This window comes from Triturus cristatus, chromosome 3_1 (genome assembly GCF_964204655.1).
Source record: "Triturus cristatus chromosome 3_1, aTriCri1.1, whole genome shotgun sequence".
NCBI lineage: Eukaryota > Metazoa > Chordata > Amphibia > Caudata > Salamandridae > Triturus > Triturus cristatus.
In genome coordinates this window covers 768,237,986-768,260,866 of record NC_140583.1, presented here as the reverse complement: position 1 = coordinate 768,260,866, position 22,881 = coordinate 768,237,986, and the positions used below count along the sequence as shown (strand labels likewise).

The following is a 22,881-nucleotide window of genomic DNA, read 5'->3' as shown; positions in this document are numbered from 1 at the left end:
TATGCAAGATCAGAAAAATAGCACTAAAACAGTGGAATATACACTAGACTGTATGGATTTTCCACAGTTGAAAGTGTGAGCTAGTGAATGAAAATAACAGTGTTCCCCTGATAGCATCTTGGAAGTTGGCATTGTAAATGTGGTGTATGGCTACAAGGTCGTAACTGTAGGGGTCTGCAAAAATATTGGCAGTGCTTTTGCCCATACTATTTGCACTTCTTAACTTACAACCTCTTCCAGTAGGCATTAGTACTAACTGAAATGCATAAAACCCCTAGAACAGTTCTATTTTATGGTCTGAAAAGGGAAGTTTTTTTTTACACATGGACACTGCTATCCCTGTCAAATTAAAAAGGGAAACATACATTTACAAGTGCACATTTACCCCATATATATATATATATATATATATATATATATATATATTACTGCTCCCGTTGCACCAAAAACGAGTCACTCGCGGTCGGGTGCTGTGAGTACGGCGGTGCCTACCGCACAATATTAACGCTCCAAATTCCTTATTTCGTAAAGAATACAAGCACTCACGGGTGACGTGTCAGCGGGTCTTTATTCCCAGAACAGACGCGTTTCGGCGATCTGCCTTCCTCGGTGTTCACGGCACACCGTAACCGCCATATTTTTAAGCATCACAGTGTGTCAAACAATTCGACATAGACAGAGGACAGCGTGAAATGTTTACGGGGTTAATCGCGCCATCTTGTAATGTAGCCACATCCCATGTATAGAATATACATATACAATGCGAGGTACAAAATGTTCACAGTTATCAATTCATTAAATCTTCTTTGACATAAAACCGTTAATCACTTTAAATAAAATGATCGCCGTATATTTCAGGACACGAGTCCAGAGTACCTTAATATATGTTTTGCGCACAATAAGCATGGCAACAACTCCGCCCATCCCAACAATAATGCCGTGTATCGGCACCACTCTTAATCATGCCGTGTATCGGCTTTCACTAGCTGTCAAAAAATCGTCTAGTCTACACACATATATAAAGAGGGTGATTGAAATAGCTTGACAAAGCGATCATTGCACTCTAAAGACATAATCCAATTCACAAATTCACAAATTCTCTTACTTATATTGCCAGACTGTCTTGTTAAGTTCCCAAATGTACTGATAATTCTTCATTGCTGTTCAAACCGAACGGAAACTTAGATTGTAGATCTATGATGTAACGTGATTCTAACCTTCGTAGTTTCTTCAGGCGGTCACCTCCTCTGATGTTTTCTGGGACATAATCTAAGCCAAAAAACTGTAAAACATTTTTACTGTTAGGATGTTTTTCATCATAATGCCTCGCTACAGGATATGAAGCATCACCTTTTACTATTGCCCTCCTGTGTTCAAGTATTCGAATTTTTAAAGAATGAATTGTACTGCCTATATATAATAGGCCGCACGGGCAGATAAGGCAATAGACTGCATAAGGGGTACTGCAAGTTAAAAACTTTTTGATGGGTCTTTTCAAGTTTGCATTGGGTACTGAGTAAGTTAAGACTCTCTGGCTATTAGAACAAGCCTTACACTTCCAACACGGAAAGAAACCTTGCATGTGTTTCAAAGTGCCCTGCAGTGATGATTGTTTTGTTAGATGGCTACTAACTAACCTATCCTTTAATGACCTGGCCTTTTTGAAGGTTATCATCGGATAGTTAGGAATGTCCTCCTCTATGATTGCATCGCTTTTTAAAATATGCCAATTTTTCTTGAACATTTGTTTCAAAAGATTAGCCTCTGCAGAATATGTGGTGATCATTCTGAACTTGAAAAGACCCATCAAAAAGTTTTTAACTTGCAGTACCCCTTATGCAGTCTATTCGAAAATCATCCAAGCACTCTCCAACAAGTAAAGTGACAAAACTTTTGGTTAATCTTTATCTTCTTAGAGACTGATATTTATCCACTTTTTTCTTGTCTTTCACGGTTTGGGGCCTTTTGATTTTGCAAAGTTGCCTGGGGAAGTATTTACAGGATTCATGTAAGGTATCTACACAAAGCCACTAGAGCGCGTACAAAAGGGTTCCACCGATTGTATATAATCAATAGTTTTGTTGCAAAGGCACTCGCCTGTTTAACAATCAATTATGCTTGAACTTTATTTAGGCTCAAGCAATCGACACACACGCATGTACAATCATGGTCGAACATCGTTTCAAATAAGCGATGTCTCATGGTTACTTATACCGCTTTTTAATTAAGAACAATAGCATATACAATATATTTATATATTGATGTTGGCATTTTGTTCAGGATCGTACATTGTGTGTAACATTATATACTGACTGTGGGTACTGTTCCAAGATGGATGCCATGAAACGGAGCAGAAAGGGTTTGCTCCCAATGTAGTGCCTTTTCTATGTTTACTGTTTACTTATACACGTCACGTAGCACTGTGAAAATCGTGTGATCAAGACACTTTCTGTGTCGAAACGCGTAGCGGTTCACTTTATTAAACCTCTAAGGTTGCAATGGACTCCCGAGTGAGCGTCATTATTTGAAGTTTTGATACAATATATATATATATATATATATATATATATATATATATATATATGTATGTATGTATGTATGTATATATATATTCACTTAAAAAACCATAGGTTTCACACATGTTATAGTTAGCTGGACATTTCACTCGTAAAAAACCATTGAAATTCCCCCGTTATAGTTAGTTCAGATAACTATAACTCGCGCACCCGCAATCCACTGCTCATGATGTCACATATTACATCACTCATGACCATGCAGGCCTGAGGTGACGTGTGCAAACATGCCCGTGGCGCGTTTTAAGAGGTAGGTTTAATCCCCTGCCCTATTATATACTAGGGGCTTACAGAGGAGGTCATGCTAATCACAGGGGGACTCCAACGCATAGTGTTCCCTAGTGTATGTAGGTGTTTTCACTGTATTCTGAGTGTCTTTTAACATAGCACTGGCTCTAGGACTGGTTAGTCAGACTCAGTTACCACCAGTATCCGTCTGAAAAAGTTGAGGGTACAGGATGATTTTGCAACAAGGCTTCTTTCTGCTCTTCTGTTTGTTCTTTCTGCACGTTATCCTTCTTCCTGCACTTTTCTTCGTCTTTGAGGACTTCTGTTCCTTCTTTCTGCATTTCTTTTTTTTCTTTCTGTGTGTTTTTTCTTCTTTCTTCGCATGTCCTATCTCTGTAGGCATAGTTAGAAATTAGCATTTAAAAAACCTTTGAAATTCACTGAAAAAACCATTGGTTTCAGGCACGTTATAGTTAGGAATTAGCATTTAAAAAAACCTTAAAAATTAACTGAAAAAACCATAAGTTTCAGGGGCGTTATAGTTAGCTGGACTTTTCACTCGAACAAAACCATTGAAATTCCCCCGTTATAGTTAGTTCAGCTAACTATAACTCGCGCGCCTGCAATGCACTGCTGATGACGTCACATATTACATCACTCATGACATGGTCAGTGACATCACTCATGACATCACTGATGACATCTCAAATGACATCACAGATGACATCATCCTTGTGATAGAGTGGCAGAACTCCTCTCCCCCTAATATAACCTTTGATACACACATTCAAAAATAGAAACAAAAATTTTCAAAACAATGGACATACCAATACCAGTTACAACAACCTATTCAGTAATTCTAAGATCCACATACACATCCACTCATTCACCAACAGTCCTATACAGTCACTCATACATGTACTCACTCATCATATGTACTCATACACCTATACATCCTGTTACACAACGCCACTCATCCATAGAGTTACTCACACACATAGTCAAGTCAATCATGCTAATAAAGAATCAAACATCCATTTACTTGCATATACAGTTATACACACACCACCACACTTACTTCTACAGAAACTTACACATACTTAGTCTTTTAAACAATCACTTATAGAAACACATACTTATTCATACAGGAACTCTTCCAATCTCTCACTCTCACATATACTCACTTATATACACCAATAATCACATATACTAGTTTAAAACATATGTAGTTACGCATAAAGACACTATTGAGACAGTCATTCACTCACTAACACACCCATGCACACACTCATCCACCCATACAGTCCTGCACACATGCTGTCTTCAACACATACAAACAGTGAGTCACTCATTCATGCACCTATGCACTACGTAATACCCCCCACCGAACCATACAGACACTCAGACACTCATACTGATACTCAAAAAACCAACTAATAACCTATATAGACACTCATGTGGCTACTCACCAACCCATGCAGCCACTTATACACAAAGTGAGAGACTGATACAGATATTTACATATTTAAACATTTCTCACTAAGCCATGTATTCACTAAGATACACTTAATCAGTCAGTTATACAATCAATTTTTCAAAAACAAATCATCCATTTAGACACTTATATACCCATTTATACTTCCATCGACCTTGAGATATACATATATAAAACATATGTAATTTTCAGAAAAACACACATTCACTGGATAATGTCATCAGTGATGTCATCAGTGATGTCATTTGAGATGTCATCAGTGATGTCATGAGTGATGTCACTGACCATGTCATGAGTGATGTAATATGTGACGGCATCAGCAGTGCATTGCTGGCGCGCGAGTTATAGCTAGCTGAACTAACTATAACGGGGGAATTTAAATGGTTTTGTTCGAGTGAAAAGTCCAGCTAACTATAACGCCCCTGAAACCTATGTTTTTTTCAGTGAATATATATATGTATATATATATATGTATATATATGATTAGTTCACTTGGAAACGTAATGCTCAATGCCACTGGTCTGATCTGTTAATTATGAAAGATTATGACAAAGGCAGTAAGCCGGACTTATTTATTGTGAAAAGCAGTTGTTATAGTCAATAGGCCCTAATGGTGGGTTGTTATTATACTGAGTTTCAGACGGTAGAGAGGTATTTTGTTCCATGAAATCTCACAAATTATTGTAATAATTAAGGGTTTTGGTGCTGTTCATCACCTCTGACAAACCCTGGGGGTAGACGATTTTTACTTTTATAATCCCTATTATGGGGCAAAGACCAAGCCCACTTCAGCCATTGGTTATTTTGACACTTGGCTGATCAAATGTACGCATAGCATCCTGAAAATGAGTGAGCTTCAGTGCCAGGGCTGATGGGTGAATCCTTTATTTTCCATGTTCTCCTTTTATCTCCCTTTTCTTTATTTCTTCCTCCTCTTTTTATATTGAGTTTTTAGACTGTATTACAGTTCACCAGACAGTGTTAACAGTTTCCTTACCACTTATGTCATCAGTAGTGTGCATAAACATATGCTGCCACGACCTCCAAGGAAAGGTATTATACGAAGTGGATCATTGTTTTACTACTCCAAAATGATCAACCTGTTGCTTCTAAACTTGATGGCCTTCCTGGAACTTTAAAACAACGATGCAGTACGTAAAACACCTTTGCAAGAAAGACATCCGTAGCCGTGTCTAATTCAATTTGTTATTACGGGAGTATACCCGCTATGCATGTTTATAAGTTTGTGGTTTGTATTTTTCATTGTGGGTGAACTCAAGAATGAATCAGTGAATGGAACTGTGAGTGAAAAGATTTGTGAGAGTGTATGCATGATGAATTACTGAGTCCTTCAAGTGGGGAGAGGATGTGGTGTTTCGGTCAGAGCTGCCAACATGGGCCTGGGGACCTAGGTTCTGGTCCCGCCTCTGACTCAAAATTGTGTGAACCTGGGAGATTCTCTTAATATCCCAGTATGTAAAAAATGAATCTGACCTTGTGTAACTTAACTGGTGCTCATGTAAAGGACTCTATAACCCTCGGACAGTGTTTGTGCTATACAAAGCTGCAGAAATTAATCACTGAAGAGGCACTTTCATTTAGAAACCAGAACTAATGAAATTGCGAATGGTATTCTGAATTGGCCTCACTATCTGCACCCACCAGTACAGCTGAGAGCTAAAAGACGTCCCTCAATGGGTTTGAAATGGAAGGAGCTTCGATTTTTTGTGCTGTGGGGTCTCAAACTAAAAAGCAGATTTATTGACAAAAGTCTTTTGGAACCTGCACTCTTACCTAAGACGTTTGGAGTTCTGCCAGTCTGTGTGATCAGTTTTAGCTCTAGGGCTGTGGCCCTTGTTGGAGTCCCTGGGAGGGACATCCTGGTGTTCACGAGGCAGTGAGTCACTTTCACCACAGGAGGCCGTGTATAGCACTCCCGCTTTTCAATATTAACATGGGGGAAGGCAATGAAGGAACAGTCCTGTCCTGCCCCACACTAAGCTGTCCGATGATAGAACAAAAGCTGTGACTGCTCCTAATTATCACTTTTTGTTAGTCCTTTATTATTAAAGAAGGCCATTAGTGCTGAAATAAATGAGTTTCATAGAAATTGTTGAGATTGCTCAAAACTTTGACATCACCCTCAAATCAGATTGTTTCTTTACTAGTGGGCATAATGCAGGATTTAATGGCTAGTGGAGGTAGGGGCCGGGGTACCACAGGGGGGCTGAGCATCAAAGGTGGGAGGCTGCAGCGGGTTAGGACGGACACACTATCTTGGTTGATTCGGGAATCACATAAAAAAACATTGACGCCTCTGCTGCCCAGTGTCATATATTTAATTATTGTGTGGCGAACACTGTCCAGTGCTGGCACGCTTCTCCTCACCAACACAGTGCTCTCTCACCTAACCTCAGTAAAAACAACTGGAATTACGACATTCTTTGGCCAAAACATCTTCCCCATAATTCGGGTTTCTGGATGCTTCCCATATAAACCACCATCTGCTGCATAATTTGCAGGATTACAACTAAAAAGATTCCTTTCAATTTCAAAAGGATCAACGGTTACTAAAAAAGAGCCACGTGCTTTGCCACACACTGGCAGTTTGCAAAGGTTAAATTGTCACATTGCAGCTAGTAATTGCTGTATCTGGGTGTTAAAGCGGTACTAATAAGAGGAAAAATTTGACCAGACTGTATTAATGTTTTGTAATTAATAATACTGCGACAGAATATGCCACATTATGCCCTATAGATTGCATTTTCCTATTGCATAATTTAGTCAACTCTGCTGTGCAATTTGGTTTTCCACTGCCGAATTAGTTCAGTTACCTGCCTTTTATCACGTGATCTCCTGGATTAGAGGTGCAGTAGAGCAGGATGGCCTGAGGAAGAAGAATGCGACAGCAAGATGGCCGCCCATTATGTCTCAGGATAGCTGTGTAACGGTGGCCTCTGTACTCATAGTTATGTTGGAATGTCGTTATCTAATATGGCTCTCCATGCAATGATACAGTCATACCTTTCTGTGCTCCTTCCCACCAGCACTGTCTGTCTGATGAGCCGGAGGTCCGAGACTTCGACCCTGATTCTGCGGCTCTTCAGCCATACCAAGACCAGAACTACCAGCCCGTCTACTTCGTTTCCGAAAGCTTTGCGAGTGCCAAAGAAAAGCTCAGGTAAAGGCCACATGGAGAAAGTACCTTGCTGCAAGGATGTGCATTTCAAAAGAAGGGAAGCCCTAGGCGGGGAAGGGCAGTGAGGGGAAGGGAGTTGTGAAAGGGGCAGCAGGTCTGGGGAGCCGGTAACACTATTTGGCATGTGGGACCTAAATCTGCGAGCAAAAGTAAGCCTTGCTGTTATACTGTGATTGGATACATGTGGGGGGGGGAGCTACCATTGCCAGCTTGCCACATGGATTACCAATGCCCCCCACCAAAGGGGGAATGCAAAACTCTGGCATCAATTTAAGATAGGGCTTATTCCAGGCTCGGAATCACTTACCCACACACCATCAACATCCCATTGGTGATTGCAGGTAATTCACAAAGTTACAAAGGTGTCCTGAAGGTACAACGGTGTTTCTTTGTCAGAGGATCATACTTAGAAGCTTCTAACTCAAGTCAGCCTACCACATTAGCCCCAACTATTAACACCAAATCCAAATATTCCTCCAATATTTCAATATTTGTGTAGCATCTGCACGCGTCTCACTTACACCTAACGACACAGAAGATTCCATGATCATTGTTATGAATTCACGTCAACAGGAATTACAAATTATACGTATTCTACTGACAAGTACCACTACAAAGGTAGCAGTAGTATTACAAAACTGCACATCCCATAATACTGTGGCTAAAAACTTAAAAGGTACAAAATGTACGAATCAGTTAGAGCTCCAACAGACTGTACCTTTACTACCAGAAGCTGTGTTGCATCCTGCAGGTGATGTAAAAACGTGATATTGCAGCACTGCTGCAAAATCGTCCCCTTGTACCAAATATGGTCCCCACTGGTCCAAAACTGGCCCCCACCCTTCCGCCCACCAGGAAAACACCCGGTGCCCACTCCGGCCAGTTCGGCCTTGAAAAATGCCACTAGCTTACAGTTAAGGTATTTGGTCGAAAGCACAATACAAATATTGAAAAGTACAAAGATAAAAAGCAAAGAACAATTTAAATTGACCATGTAAGTGATATTTTTTATTGTTACTAATTCCAAACGGTTGCTCGAGAGGTTATGAACGATTTGCCAACATACCATATACGTATGACGACAATGTCCATGCTGTATTAGCTAGACATAGTACACGAGGATGACAATGATGTTCTTGGTCTGACAATAGTTGTGACTACAGTGATTGATATCAAGTTACCATATCCCTTTTTCCTTTTTTTCACTCTGGTCCTCATCAAATACAGCCGACACGTGTTTCCTCTCTGTGACTTTTTCAAGGCTGTGAAATACATTTCATTGGTAAGATGGCTAATCAAAAGTGGTACATGAAGCTATGAAAGATAGAAAAGTCCCTAAAATCTTTTTTACATTAAGTGGCAGGAGCTTAAAGAAGAAAGATAGACACTTCAATGCCCAAGTGCATACTGTGTATATTAGAAATAAGAAATTAAATATAAAAACAAAAATCTGTGAGCTCGCACTTTAGGAAGTAAAGTATTAGAAGACCACAAGAATACCGTAATACACCACATTGTGCAATGCGAAAAACTGTATAATAGAGAAAAGGCTGAGATTATCAATACGCTTGGCAAGTTATTTAAGAAAGTAGTGTATGTAGAGAGCCATAATGGCAGAATGGTGCCATTGTCCATGAGTATGTAAACAATACTAACAGTTGTTGTTGTACTGGAAAAATATGTAAATAAATGAAGTATCGGTATTCCTTCTATAGTAAACTAAGATGTTGGTTTAGAGTAGCCCATGGAAGTCATCTGTGTCAGTTTAATACTCTCAGGACTTAAGAACTTAAAGAGCACTTAAAAAGTATAACTCTAGTTTGTGTAGGAAGGTGCTCATCTTCACATTGATTATATTAGGTAGTCAGCAGATGATGTGCTATTTCAAACCCAACTTATTCATTAAAATAGCTGGACAAAAAGAATAAAAACTAAGTAAAGTATATCTGAGTAAATATGGTCTAACAGAATGTCTAACATAATAACAAATTTGCACGGGCAGCAAGTGAATACATGGATAATGTTCTTGGCACCAATGTAAAAAGAAATAGTGAGCTAAAACCAATCAGTAAAGCAATAAAATATCATGATGCTATGTCAACATAAAGCCAAGCTTGTAAAGGTAATGATGAATAATTAATTGTCAATGCGATATTCAACACATCATTAACATATCATGAATTGGCAATGGTTTTAGACCGATAAAAGACGTACACTCAACTGACAGTAGTCAGGATTTAACCCTCATTAATAGTGATCCAGCAACAACTGGATAATAAAAAAAAACAAAATACAGGTGTGTAAAATGGCTGGTCAGAACCTAATGTTTGGCAGCTGTGCCTGTGTTCTCACGCGGTGTCAGTGAATGCCAAAGTAGCATGTACATCTCATCCAACATTTACACCGAATGCACCAATAACATAGAGGACGGACAATAACAAAGTCATGGGCTGGGTATCCAATATATCTATCAGCTGAGTATCCGAAATATCTCGTACTGTTCACATTCGGTCTAATTGGCAGTTACAAAGGAGAAAACTAGAAAAAGGAGAGAGGTATTAGTGGTACTGAAAAAATAGAAAAGGAAAGGCAAGGACTGTAAATAAAAGAGCTCTAAAACCAGTGTTACTAATAAGCATAACATATGTAATAGGGATAACACAGAGGATTAGTATAAATGTGCAGCTAGTCGTAATGATACATACCAGTGAGATAATGACCATGACATTTAATTTGAGTCATTTTATTGACAACATCTATGATGTCTGGCAGTTCCATGATGAATTTAGAATAAGTCAGGAAATTAACAAAGGTTGTAAATAATACATAGGATCTCTGCAGATACATTCCATTCTATATATATGTTAATAGAATCAGTGCCAATTTAGGCAAAAGTATACATTAATGTTCTGAAGATCAAAAGATATAAGGATCAGTCCAAAGAGAGTAACGGCCACCTGATTATAATATAATATACATAATATAATATACATCAATAATAGGCAATTCTGACACATATGTATTTAAGATGGATATCAACAATCAGTCATTTTAAAGCAATTAAAAGTTGCGAGGTCTGTGTAATTGTTCAATTAGACATGAGGAAATGATAGAGTTCTCTATCTTGGTTCAGTCCCCTGTCTACTGATCTAAGTCTAATAATCCATTTTGCTTCGTTCTTTCTTAGTGTGCCTGCCTTATTTTCACCTCTAGGCTGTCCTTTTTTAATTTCAACGTGCACAATCTTATTGAGATGTTATCGGAGGCACCAACTATTGTCAGACCAAGAACATAATTGTCATCCTCGTGTACTATGTCTACCTAATGCAGCATGAACATAATTGTCATCTATGTACTTTGTTTACTTCATATGACATGCTGGCAAATCGTGCATAACCATATGAGCAACGGTTTGTGCCTAATAAAATAGATCACTTATCTGGTCAATTTGAATTAGATTTTGCTTTTCATCTTCGTACTTTTCAATATTTGTATTTGTTTTGACCAGACCAAATACATATTCTGTTTACAGGGTGGTGCCCCCACAATTCACAAGTAATACCCAATGGTAAGAGACATGAGATTTGAACAAAACATTAACACATCCCCAATAGTGTATCCCAGTAAGGATTATGAGATACATAGGGGGTGTTCACACATCATTCAGTGTCACCAACAATAGGGATTTTGGTGTTTCTGTCACATGTTCATATTTCGCCATAATCTCTGTTAGTGAGGATTCCACTGTCAGCTTTGCACGCCACGTCAAATGAGTAGTCCTTGTTACAAGGATGATTCCAAAGGGAACCCGTGGATTGGTGTGGGTGGAGCAAAGCAATAAGTGAAATAACTTTAAATTGATACAAGTCATGGGCTGCCCTATGACCGAAGCTATAACTAATCCTGAAGGTGTTATTGTATTCCATTAGAACATCATTTATGGAATATCGCCCTACAAAAATATGATAGCCATGATATTAACTACCACAATATTGTGAAGGTAAGTATAATTAAGAAAGCGGAGATTAGTAGTCTTAACTCCACATATATGAAATTTAATGATATATAAAAATTTCGTTCACACAGTGATAGAGCCTGTGTAGTTATGGTGAGGCTTAGCTTTTCATTGAAAAGGCTTTTTTTGGTTTTCTTCATAACTTTGGCGCAGTTCAATTAATCTGTAAAAAAAACTTTCCAATTAGTCAATTAAACTGATTTGTTTTGACATGGTTAGTTTCTGCATATCCGTGAAGCAGAGGCCAAGAAATGGATGCAGATGACAAAAACGTGGCATTTCCCATTTTTACTCTCACAGGATTCTTTCCTCTCTGAAAAACAAAAAAAGCCCGACAGAATTACAACAAACTTTGCATGAAAGCAGAACCTTACTAAGGGCCTCATGTAGGTCGCCAAATACCAGTCGGTAACGGCCGATTTTCGGTAATTATACCGTTACCGACCGGTATTTTGGCTTTTGGTATGTAGGGGGATCATTTTTGAATTCGGTAATTTACCGAATCGGTAAAATTACTGAATCGGTAATTTTACCGATTCGGTAAATTCCGAATACAAAAATGAGATGTAGGGGGAGTGTGTGGGTGATGTTTTGAGTCGGTATTTACCACCAACTAATAGTTGGTGGTAAATAATGTATTGTTGTGTAAACGCATGTGATAGCGCTTAGAAGTGTGCAATGTGGCAGACATACATGCCCTTAGGGCATGTATGTGTGCCACATGTGCACACATGGCCGAATCAGGGGTGCAACAGGGTGTCAATGTGACACCCTGCCACCCTTGCAAGTGTTCCCCCCATTACCGAATCGGTATTTACCGATTCGGTAATGAGGCATACCTTCCCATCAATGGGAAAGTATGCCTCATTACCGAATCGGTAAATACCGATTCGGTAATTACCAAATTTTACCGATTCGGTAATATTTTCCGAAGGATTACCTACATACAAGTTACCACTTCTTAAATACCGATTCGGTAACGTTCGGTATTTAAGAAGTGGTAACTTGTATGCTACCTACATGAGGCCCTAAATGTGGATATCTTTGGTGTAAATCCGAAGCATTAGTTATTTGAGAAATTAGTGTTAGAATATTTTGGGGGTGAGCTTCAAATTGTTAAAAAATATAACTAGCAATATAACTAGCTGGACTGTAAATTCACAGATCATTCTTGGATTTGCAAAGCCATAGAGGATTCCGCAATCCACTTAACAAAATAAAGGAATGTCATAAAACAATGGAGACCTTTCTCCTGACATCTATTGTGGTTTCACAAATATGGTAGGCGGACTATCATAGGAAACATCCTTTTGTGGACATCTTTGCTCAAAACGGTGCACCGGGCACCATACTGGGAAAAAAAACCTAAAAAGTAATTTACTGAACCATAGCTGCATTTATCCAGTGGATACTACTTTCAGTTATATTTTTCTTAGTTTTACAGGTAATAGGATATGCAATCTCATGTTTAGAATTACTTACAACATTTGTGATGGCATCTGCCATATCAAACATGAGGATTATGAGCATTGCATCTGTTGCACGCAGCCACGGTCCGTCCAGGTAACAGCGGTGGGGCGGTGGACCCAGGTAAGGGGGGATTTTGAGGGATGATGCAGAGGGAAAATTAGTTATTTATTTCATTTTCCGTCAGCATCGTCCCTCGAAATCCCCCTCACCTGGCCCCACCGCCCCACCGCTGTTATCTTCACGGACCATGGCTGGTTGCATGAGTTATGGTTTTGCTTGTCAGTTGAGCAAGTTATGGGTTTCCTTCCTAGCTATAACTTGGGAATTTCAGTGTTTTTAAAATTTTAATCTGCAACCACAACTCAAGTTTAATTGCCAAATTTTGGCCGGAGATATGGATCCGCTGAGAGTCTGGTTGTCTCAAGCACTCTCTGGAGATATCTCTAGCTACCTCAGAAGAAAACTAAGGGGAAAAGGGAGGATGGGAGACAGAAGGCACAGGAGTGCATGCTGCTACTGTTCTGTACTGGCAAAACATGGGATGCAATGGCGCCTGATTGCTGGTGGATTGAAGCTCTGACTGGTCCTCAGGTGTGTTATGGGGCTATGCTGAGTTGATATAGAAAGATAGAGAAGTCAATGTGTTAGCAATTCTGAGTAGCAGCAAACGGTGAAAGCTGCATAATTAAAGCATTCACTTCTTAGCGGCCTCCTTGGCGAAATGTGCGATCATGAGATCCTTCGGATACAGGAAAACCAGCACTGTTTCCAAGGACACCCCAAAGTTCGGCAGCCACATCACAGCAACAGGATGGATTCAAGCAACAGAGAACAAAGAAGTAGTGCATCGAAAAATAGGGAAACTAGATACGGGAACACAAGAAAGCCGATAAGGTGGACAACATTAAAGATAGGGGGATGCAAGGTAAGTGGCTGAACTAAACGGAAGCGGAGATCTACTGCAACTGTGAATGTTTGCCACACACTGAGGGCTGCATGTAATGTGGTTACGTGTGCTCTTCCACCAATGACCCAGAAAATACTTCTGTTTTTGATGAGTTTCCAACCACTGCAGTACCTTGGAAGTCTTTCGAAACTTTTGAAATCTCTACTGACCAGCCTTCCGGATTCTGCATTCCTTTCCATGTCTAAGATTTGTGACTCGCAAATTGAAGTGGAGAACGACATCACAATTACATCACTGTGTACAAAGGGCCATTTGGATAGAATTTTACTTTCAGTTTTTCACTTAAAAAGTTAAAGGCCATTAGCACCGGGGTTTAAAGGATGCACGTGTTTGGCCATCGTGCCTGGCTGTAGGGGTTGAACATAATGTGAATGATAAAGAGAACCTACAAATTAGTTGAAAAAAGCAGGTAAAAAGTGAATATTAGTTTTGGTTCAAACATGCAAATCCAGCGAAATTTACCAGGAATGATTACCAAAACACAAACTTTATGCCATAACTCTCACCACCTACCATGCTGAATACAACACTCTACCAACAGCACAGGAAAATAAAAGACAGAGGGCCTCATTTATGAAAAGTGACACATCGTTGCGAGAAAACAGCAATGCGTCACTTTTCATTACGACCTCCTTGCGACACCAATGATGCGTCATATTTACAGTATGATACATCATGTTACAGATACGTCAGTATTTCTGACGTATCTTTAGGCCCAAAAATGACGCATTGCTGGAGTGTGTTACAAAAGTGACGCAACTCCAGCAATAGGTCATTACACATGGGCAAGTCCCATGTTAAATGTGCCTGTGTCAGTCTTACGCCTGCCATGAGGCTGGCGTAAGATATTGACACATTTGCGTCCTAGAAGTGGCGCAGCAAAATCTCATAGATTTCACTGCGTCACTTCTACGACCCTTTCTTGCGTCGGAACGCCCTCCCCTGCATACATTATACCTGGTGCAGGTATAATGTGGGGCAGGGGTTTACAAAGTGACACATCTAGCTAGATGCATCACTTTGTAAATATGACACAACATGGCGCATTTTTTACCCTCCTGGTGCGTCACAAAAAGTGACGCACCGGCAGCGCAAAAGTGACCCAAGGGCTCATAAATAAGCCCCAGATTATCTAGAAAAAAAACATGATAGGTGGCATAAGGTATAGCCTACGCTGTGTGCATTTCTAATTTAACTGCATATTTCAGAGGTTTCTCATGCACACAAGTCTGTTTTTAACCATTTTTTCAGTGAATAGATAAACATTACACACTGTCAGTCACCACTGTGGGGTTATGGGTCAGGTGCACTTTCCAATGAACGTTTTTTTGAGTTGACCATAACTTATGAGCCCATGAAGGGTTTGCACCAAATTTGGCAATCACTTGGCATAGTCAGCTAACGTTTGGCTGGCCAAATTTTGTGCTGGAGAAAAAAGTCAAAGGGGGAAGATGTGTTTTCCCATTTTAGAGCCAATATAAATGTTTGCCGTGCCTGTAGCCCAAACTGATGAACAGATTTGTCATGAAAGTAGAATATTACTCAGAAAGCGCGCTTTTGCTGTTTTGGTGTAAATCCAAAAAGAAAAGAAGAACTGAAGTATACAAAAAAAGTGATGAGCGGAATGCTTGAATTAATCTCAGCCAATGGTAACTACTCAGGGACGCATCCAAATCCATTGATATTTTGCACACTATACTGCCTCAAATTTGACCCAGCTACATGCAAATCAGGTGATACCCTACTTTAATTGGCTAAGTCCAGCCTGAACTGCCAAGCCTGGTCCTCCCGGAACCGGCACAAAAGCAACCCGGGACTGGTTTCACCCCAGTTATGGGCAAAACCGGTTTAGTATACTTTAGTGTAAATCCATTCAGGAGGTCCTGAGATATGAGTGTTAGACCTGGCACCATTGGCGTGGGTCTCCCTTTCATTTTTCGCTGTTATCTCCTCTGTTTATGCTGGTAATAGATGCTCTGGGCGCTGTGCCACTGCCATTCAGTGCCGCAGCGCGAATGCTCCCTGTGTAAATATGACATGTGAATTGGTATATCCATGATTGGCTCATTTGGTTTACCTGTTGGTCCCCAGTACCGTGGCCTGTTTGTGCCCAGGGCTGGTAAACCAATTGCTGCTGGTGGGCCTGCAGCATTGGTTTGCGCCACCTCCAGAAGCAGCTTGTAAAGTGTGTCTCAGACCTGCCACTGCAGAGTCTGCGTGCAGTCCAGAACTGCCATCTTGGCTGTGAAGTGCACCCACTTCCCAGCCCCTGAACCTTCCCTTGGCATCATGTAAGCCACCCCTCTGGTAGGGTGTATTGTATGTGTAAGGTAGGACATGCCCTGGTGTGTGTAGCATGTCCGGTAGTGAATTACACCCAATTTCGTTTTTCACTACTGTAAGGCTACCTCATCTCCATAGGCCAGAATGGGAGGTTTGGCTATTACATTCTATAGTCCTAACTGATCCAAAGAACATGGTAGAAAAACGAATTTAGTATGCCTGGACTCAGAATATTAAAATACATCTTTTAGTGAAATTTATTTTTATATTCTGTGTTTGAAAATACCACTTTTAGAAAGTAGGTATTTTCTTGCCTAAGCCTTCCAGTGTGCTCTGCTGTTATGTGTATTGGCTGTCTGGTTTTGGAGGGACAGGGCAGGCTGAGTCAGACCTTGGTTGAATAAGGAGAACTGCATTGGAGTATGGGGAGGGGTAGCTCCTTGACCTGAATAGGGCTGTGCCTGGCAAGGTAAATGCTGGCTCCACCTCCCACTGTGCGTCTGATGGCAGACCGCCTCTTTCTGAAGGGAAGGATGCAGCCAGGTAAACAAAGTGCTCCAGGGCTGGGCAGAACTGGTTCTGGCTGGGTTCAGTGACTTGTAGCTTCTGAGAACAAAGGCTTTTGGGGTGTAAATATCTGTTCTGAAACCCCTACAATTTGTATTGCTTCTGGACAACAAGAAGAACCTCTGTCCGTGTAACTGAAGGAATCTGCAGGAGAGGACTGTCCTTGTGCTTGTGTGCTGTTTCTTGGACTGGCCTGCAATGGTTACTACTGGACTTGGAAGAAGAGGAAAAGGACTTTGAAGGAACTTTTATTGTTGCTACAGCAATCACCCAAGGGCTAGAAGAGAGCTAGCCTCCTGCTGGAGTCTCAGGCACATCAGACTCCACCACCAGCCTCCTGTTTCCTCCCAGCGAGGATTTCTATCTGCAGGTGAGGCTCCTGTGAGTTCCAGGGCCTCTAGTTCTACTGTGGAGAAGAGAGTGCTGAAAATCGGCGCTAACGCCCGTTAGCGAGCCACCGCAGCTGAAGAGCGTAAGGAAAATCATCGCACTGCTGCCGCTGAGTGTTCGCTACCGGAGATCATCGCATCACACGTTTGCGGGCTGCCAAATGCTCGCTAACCCGAAGATTATCGCATCGCATGTTTGCGGGCCTCCAAGTGCTCGCTAACCAAAAATCATCGCATCGATTTCATCGCTTCACGACATCGCAGCGCGGACACCGAGCGTTCGCCATTTTCATCGCATCAGGATCGTTGCTCCCTCGCGGGGCGCCATTTCTTTTCATCGCAACAAGATCGCACATGCAACAGGCTCGGCGCATCATCCTCCCTTCACGGCAAGGATTTCAACGCATCGCCGGCTTAGCGTGGAGAAGTTTGTCGCTTTTTCCTTCACACAGATCAGCGCATCATCCTCCTTTGCAGCAAAGCTTCAACGCATCGCTGGTCACGCGTGAGGAAAATCATCGCTACAATTCCTTAGTGACATTTTGGTTGCTTTGCTACAGAATCCAGGTAGTTTGTGAGTAAAAGGGTCACAGAAACCACTGCCTTGAACTGAACTCCTCTTTGCACACTTTGAACTAATTTTGCAGCATTTTTCTAGTACTGTGGATTTTTACTGTTATTGGTCTTGTGTTAAGTCTATATATAAAGATACTTATTTTTTATAACTACTTGTGTGGTGTCCCTTTGTAGTGTTCTTCACTGTGTTACTGTGTATGGTCATAAATGCTTCACACACTGCCTCTGAGATAAGCCTAACTGCTCGTGCTATGTTACCACAGGGTTGAGCAGGGGTTATCAAAGGGTGTAGTCCGCTTACTCTGACTTAGAAAGAAGGGTCCCTACTTGGACAGTGGCCAGCCATTGCCAACTAGAGAGCCCCATTTATAACATTGGTGGCAGCGGTGGGATCTGGACTTGCATTTATGATCGCATACAGTAATTATAGTGTACACTACTAGTGAGTGCAGACCATAACATAACCACGTATGTTTTTTGAGGTTTTGATTCTATTTTTGATTGATATTGCCAGTTATTGCTACAATGGTCAAGCCCAGATCCAATGCCTCTGAGGATCTCTCCTGGGAAGAAGAGAAATTAGAAACCTACAATGCCAAGCAGCTCAAATATTTTTGCAAACGCTTCACAGTCCCTATCACAGGTCTCACTAGAAGGGAAGAGTATTACAAGGCGCTGAAGGCCTGGTTAGAAGCCAGGGATGCCCCTAGGAATATGGAAGAGCCTGTGGCGGGCGGAGAGAATACAGGAGAGCAGCAGAATGAAGTGGAAGATTTGGTAGGGGATGAAGCAGTTTCCAGTCCGGGCACTAATGTGTCCTCAAGGGGTCTGACTCCAGAAGAGATGGAGGACAGGGAGAAAGATAGGCGGCATAATATGGAGATGGCTAAGCTTAAAATGGATGGTCAGAGGGACCTAGAGAATAAGAAGTTAGAATTTGAAATGATGAAAGTGAAACTTGAGCATGAGAGAATTTTGAGGGAGTTGGAGATTAAAGCAAAGAGTATAGAGATCTCCCCCTCTGGTGGCAGCATACCAGTAGTGCATACTGAGAGTAGAGTGTATATACCTAAGGAGGTTAGTAAGGATTTCTATAAAAGTGAAGATATTGGGCAATGGTTTGCCGCTTATGAATTAGCTATGGTGTCCCACTGGGTCCCTGAGAAGGAATGGGGAGCAGGGTTGTGGGGACGCTTTGTGAGTGAGGGGAGGGATACCTTGTTGGACCTGCCCCCAGAAAGTAGGATGGATTATGCCCACATGAAAAAAGCTTTGATTACCCGCTATGGTTTGACCCCTGAGATGTATAGGCAGAGATTTAGGACCTGCAAGAAGCTAGGGAGTACCAAGTGGGTTGAATATGTGTCTTTTTTTTACAGAGCAATGGAGCGCTGGGTAAAAGGTAGCAAAGTAGAAACTTTTGAGCAACTTTATGATTTGATTGCATGGGAGCATTTATCTAGTAATTGTTTTCCTGAGCTACGCCAGCACCTGATTGATTGCAAGCTAACTAACCCTAGGAAGCTTGCTGAGGAGGCGGACCGCTGGGTGAGCACCCGGGTTCGCAAGGGTCCAGTGGGAGACTTCGCCAAAGGTGGGCAGGGTCCCCAGCAGAGAGGTGGGGGGACAGGGGTAAACCAAGGGAGTTCCACAGAGGGCCCCAAAGTAATTCCCATGGGAACCAAGCAGTGGCGTTCCAGCCTCCCCAAGATAAGAAGCCAGTGCCCCGGACAGGTAGGCCTGTTCAGAGGGGGCCCCTTACTTGTTTTAAGTGTGGTCAAGTGGGCCACAGATACTTTGATCCACAGTGTCCCCAACGGGATGCTCCTGCACCAGCCCTTGTACCACCCTGCCAGCTTGCTAGTGTAGCCCTGGGAGGGGAAGAGATGGGTGCCCAAGGTAGGTAGGATCCCGTAGAATTGACCCTTGTCTCACTAGGAGACTTTGAGATGGTCCCTAAGCTTGCACTGCCTGATAACACTAAAAAGTATAGGCAGTGAGTGACCATCAATGGCCATAGAGTGGAGGCTCTAAGGGACACAGGAGCCAGTGTAACTGCTGTCAGCTCCCGTTTGGTGTCCAAAGAGCAGGTTGTTCCCCATGCATTTTACCCAGTAGTGTCCGCAGACAACTCAAAGAGCCAATGTGAGGTGGCTCAGGTTCCCTTTGAGTGGGGGGGTCTCAGGAACTCTTCAGGAGGCTGTGAGGCCCGCCATGCCTGTAGACTGTCTGTTGTGCAATGATTTAGAGAACTCCCCGTGGGCTACAGTGGAGAGGAAATCTCACTTGGAAATGTTGGGTCTGCCTGATGGGAGTGTGCTACCACTCGGTTCATGGCACCCAAGGAGGGTTTTGAGAATGATCTGGAGCCTGAGAGTATGGCCCAGATCCCTGCCTTAGAGAGAAGGGGCAGGGGGCACAGGAAGCCAGCCCCCTTGGTTCCCACTGCCCAGAAGGGAGCAGACCCTGAGGGGGATTCCCTGGGGCCTACCGGGGAGCAGAGTGCCAACCTGGGGGACCTGCCTGAGCTGACTCGTTGGCAGCAGGAAGGAGGGCCCACCAGGGAGGAGTTTTGTGAGCAGCAAAGAGTTTGGCCTTCTCTTGAGGGTATGTGGCGACAGGCTGCAGTCCAGGCAGCAGGTGACATGTCTTGTTCACATCTGATTTATTGGGAGAACAGTCTCCTGTATAGCGAGCCTAAGGCTGCTGAGCCGGGATCAGCCCGTGTGCTGGTGGTACCCGAGTGCTTCAGAGCCTTCCTACTGGGGTTGGCTCATGACATTCCATTGGCAGGACATCTGGGGCACACCAAGACCTTTGAGAGGCTGGCAACCCACTTTTACTGGCCCCAGATGCGCAAGAGCTCAGATACTTATTGCAGAACCTGTGAAACTTGCCAGGCAAGTGGGAAGAGTGGGGGAAGATCAAGGCCCCACTCCAGCCCTTCCCAGTTGTTAGTACCCCATTCGAGCGAGTGGGCATTGACATTGTGGGGCCTCTGGACCCCAAGACAGCCATGGGCAACAGGTACATCCTGGTCTTGGTGGACCAAGCCACCCGGTACCCTGAAGCCATCCCGCTCAGGACAGTGACGGTCCCCGTGGTGGGACGTGCACTGATGGGGAACTTCTCCCGCGTGGGGTTCCCCAGAGAGGTGGTGTCTGACAGGGGGACCAACTTCATCTCCGAATATATGAAGTCTCTGTGGAAGGAGTGTGGGGTAACTTATAAGTTCACCACTCCTTACCACCCCCAAGGTAATGGTCTGGTTGGAAGGTTCAACCGGCCCTTGAAGGGCATGATCATGGGCCTAGAAGAGCCCCTGAGGCGTCAGTGGGACGTCCTCTTGCCATGCCTGTTTGCATACCGTGAGGTGCCACAGAGGCCCTTAGGGTTCAGTCCCTTTGAACTGCTCTATGGCCATCCGGTAAGAGGGCCTCTGAGTCTGGTCAAGGAAGGCTGGAAGCAATCTCCCAGAAAACCTCCCCAAGATGTATTTAGCTACATATTGGCCTTGAGGAACCAGACTCGGCATTTCAGAAAAATTGCTGAGGCAAATCTGGAAGTCAGCCTGGAGGTGATGAAACGCTGGCACGACCAGAATGCCACTCTGGTCGAGTTTCAACCTGGTCAGAAGGTTTGGGTATTGGCCGCAGTGGAGCCTTGTGCGCTCCAAGATAAGTGGACCGGTACATTTGAGGTGGTGGAGCGCACAAGTCCAGTCACCTACTTGGTGGACTTTAAGTCTCCCAGGAACCCCTTGCGGGTCCTGCATGTGAATCGCCTGAAGCCCCACTTTGAGAGGTCTGAAGTGGGCATGCTTCTTGCCACAGATGCTGGAATGGAGGAGGAGAGTGAGCCTCTTCCTGTGTGCAGGAGAGAAGGATGGGTGTGGTCCTCTCCACCACACTGACTCCTGACCAGCAGAGAGATTGTCACCAGCTGTTTGGGCAATTTTCTGATTTGTTTTCCCTGGTGCCTAGTGTCACTGAGTGGTGCGTCCATGAAGTGGACACCGGAGACAGTCCTCCTATCAAGCACAAGGCTTACAGAGTGACTGACAGGGTCAGGGCCTACATTAACCTCTTCGATGCCGATGACGGAACGGTTCCGTCATGCATGCCGGTTGGGCTGTGCTTATGACGGAACCGTTCCGTCATGGCCCCGCCCGCGCTCAGATCGTTCAGCACTGCGCGGGAATCTGCGCAGCGCTGAAGAGGTTAAGGAGGAGGTCTCCAAAATGGTTGCCCTAGGGGTGATTGAGTCCTCTAGCAGCCCCTGGTCCAGCCTCGTGGTCTTGGTACCAAAAGCTGCAGCGCCTGGTGACACTCCTGAACTTAGGTTCTGTGTGGACTACCGAGGTCTCAATGCGGTCACGAGGACCGATGCGCGCCCCATTCCCAGAGCTGATGAGCTCATAGATCGGTTAGGGGCTGCCCGGTACCTCAGCACGTTTGATCTAACGTCTGGGTACTGGCAGATCACCTTAACTGATGGGGCAAAGGAGAGGTCAGCATTCTCCACACCAGGTGGGCACTACCAGTTCCGTCTTATGCCCTTTGGGATGAAGAATGCCCCTGCCACCTTTCAGAGGTTGGTCAACCAGGTGTTGGCTGGGCTGGAGGATTTCAGTGCCGCCTACCTGGATGACATTGCAGTGTTTAGTTCCTCCTGGGAGGACCACTTGCACCACCTCTGGGAAGTGTTGATGGCGCTGCGCAGAGCAGGCCTCACAATCAAGGCCAGTAAGTGCCACATTGGGCAGGGTTCTGTGGTGTACTTGGGACACCAGATGGGGAGTGGCCAGGTGACACCCCTGCTGCCCAAGATTGAAACCATCCTGGCTTGGGAGCCCCCAAGGACCCAGACCCAGGTGAGGGCCTTCTTAGGACTCACGGGTTACTACAGGAGGTTTGTCAAGGGGTATGGCAACATTGTTGCACCCTTGACTGAGCTGACTTCCAAGAAGCGGCCAAAGATTGTGAACTGGACTGACACCTGTCAGAAAGCTTTTGATGCCCTCAAGACTGCCATGTGTACAGCACCCGTACTCCGGGCGCCCAATTTTGCTAAGGAATTTATTGTCCAGACAGACGCTTCAGAGCATGGGGTAGGGGCT

The 22,881-nt window shown here is 43.4% G+C and overlaps 1 protein-coding gene across 1 annotated transcript in view; it reads left to right on the top strand.

Moving 5' to 3' along the window:
• TH (tyrosine hydroxylase) overlaps positions 1–22,881 on the top strand; it is a 389,931-nt gene that overhangs the window by 344,863 nt on the left and 22,187 nt on the right. Inside the window, exon 12 of the mRNA XM_085646393.1 lies at positions 7,344–7,477. Within this exon, the coding sequence (XP_085502519.1) occupies positions 7,344–7,477 (134 nt within the window). The remainder of the gene's footprint in view (positions 1–7,343; positions 7,478–22,881) is intronic.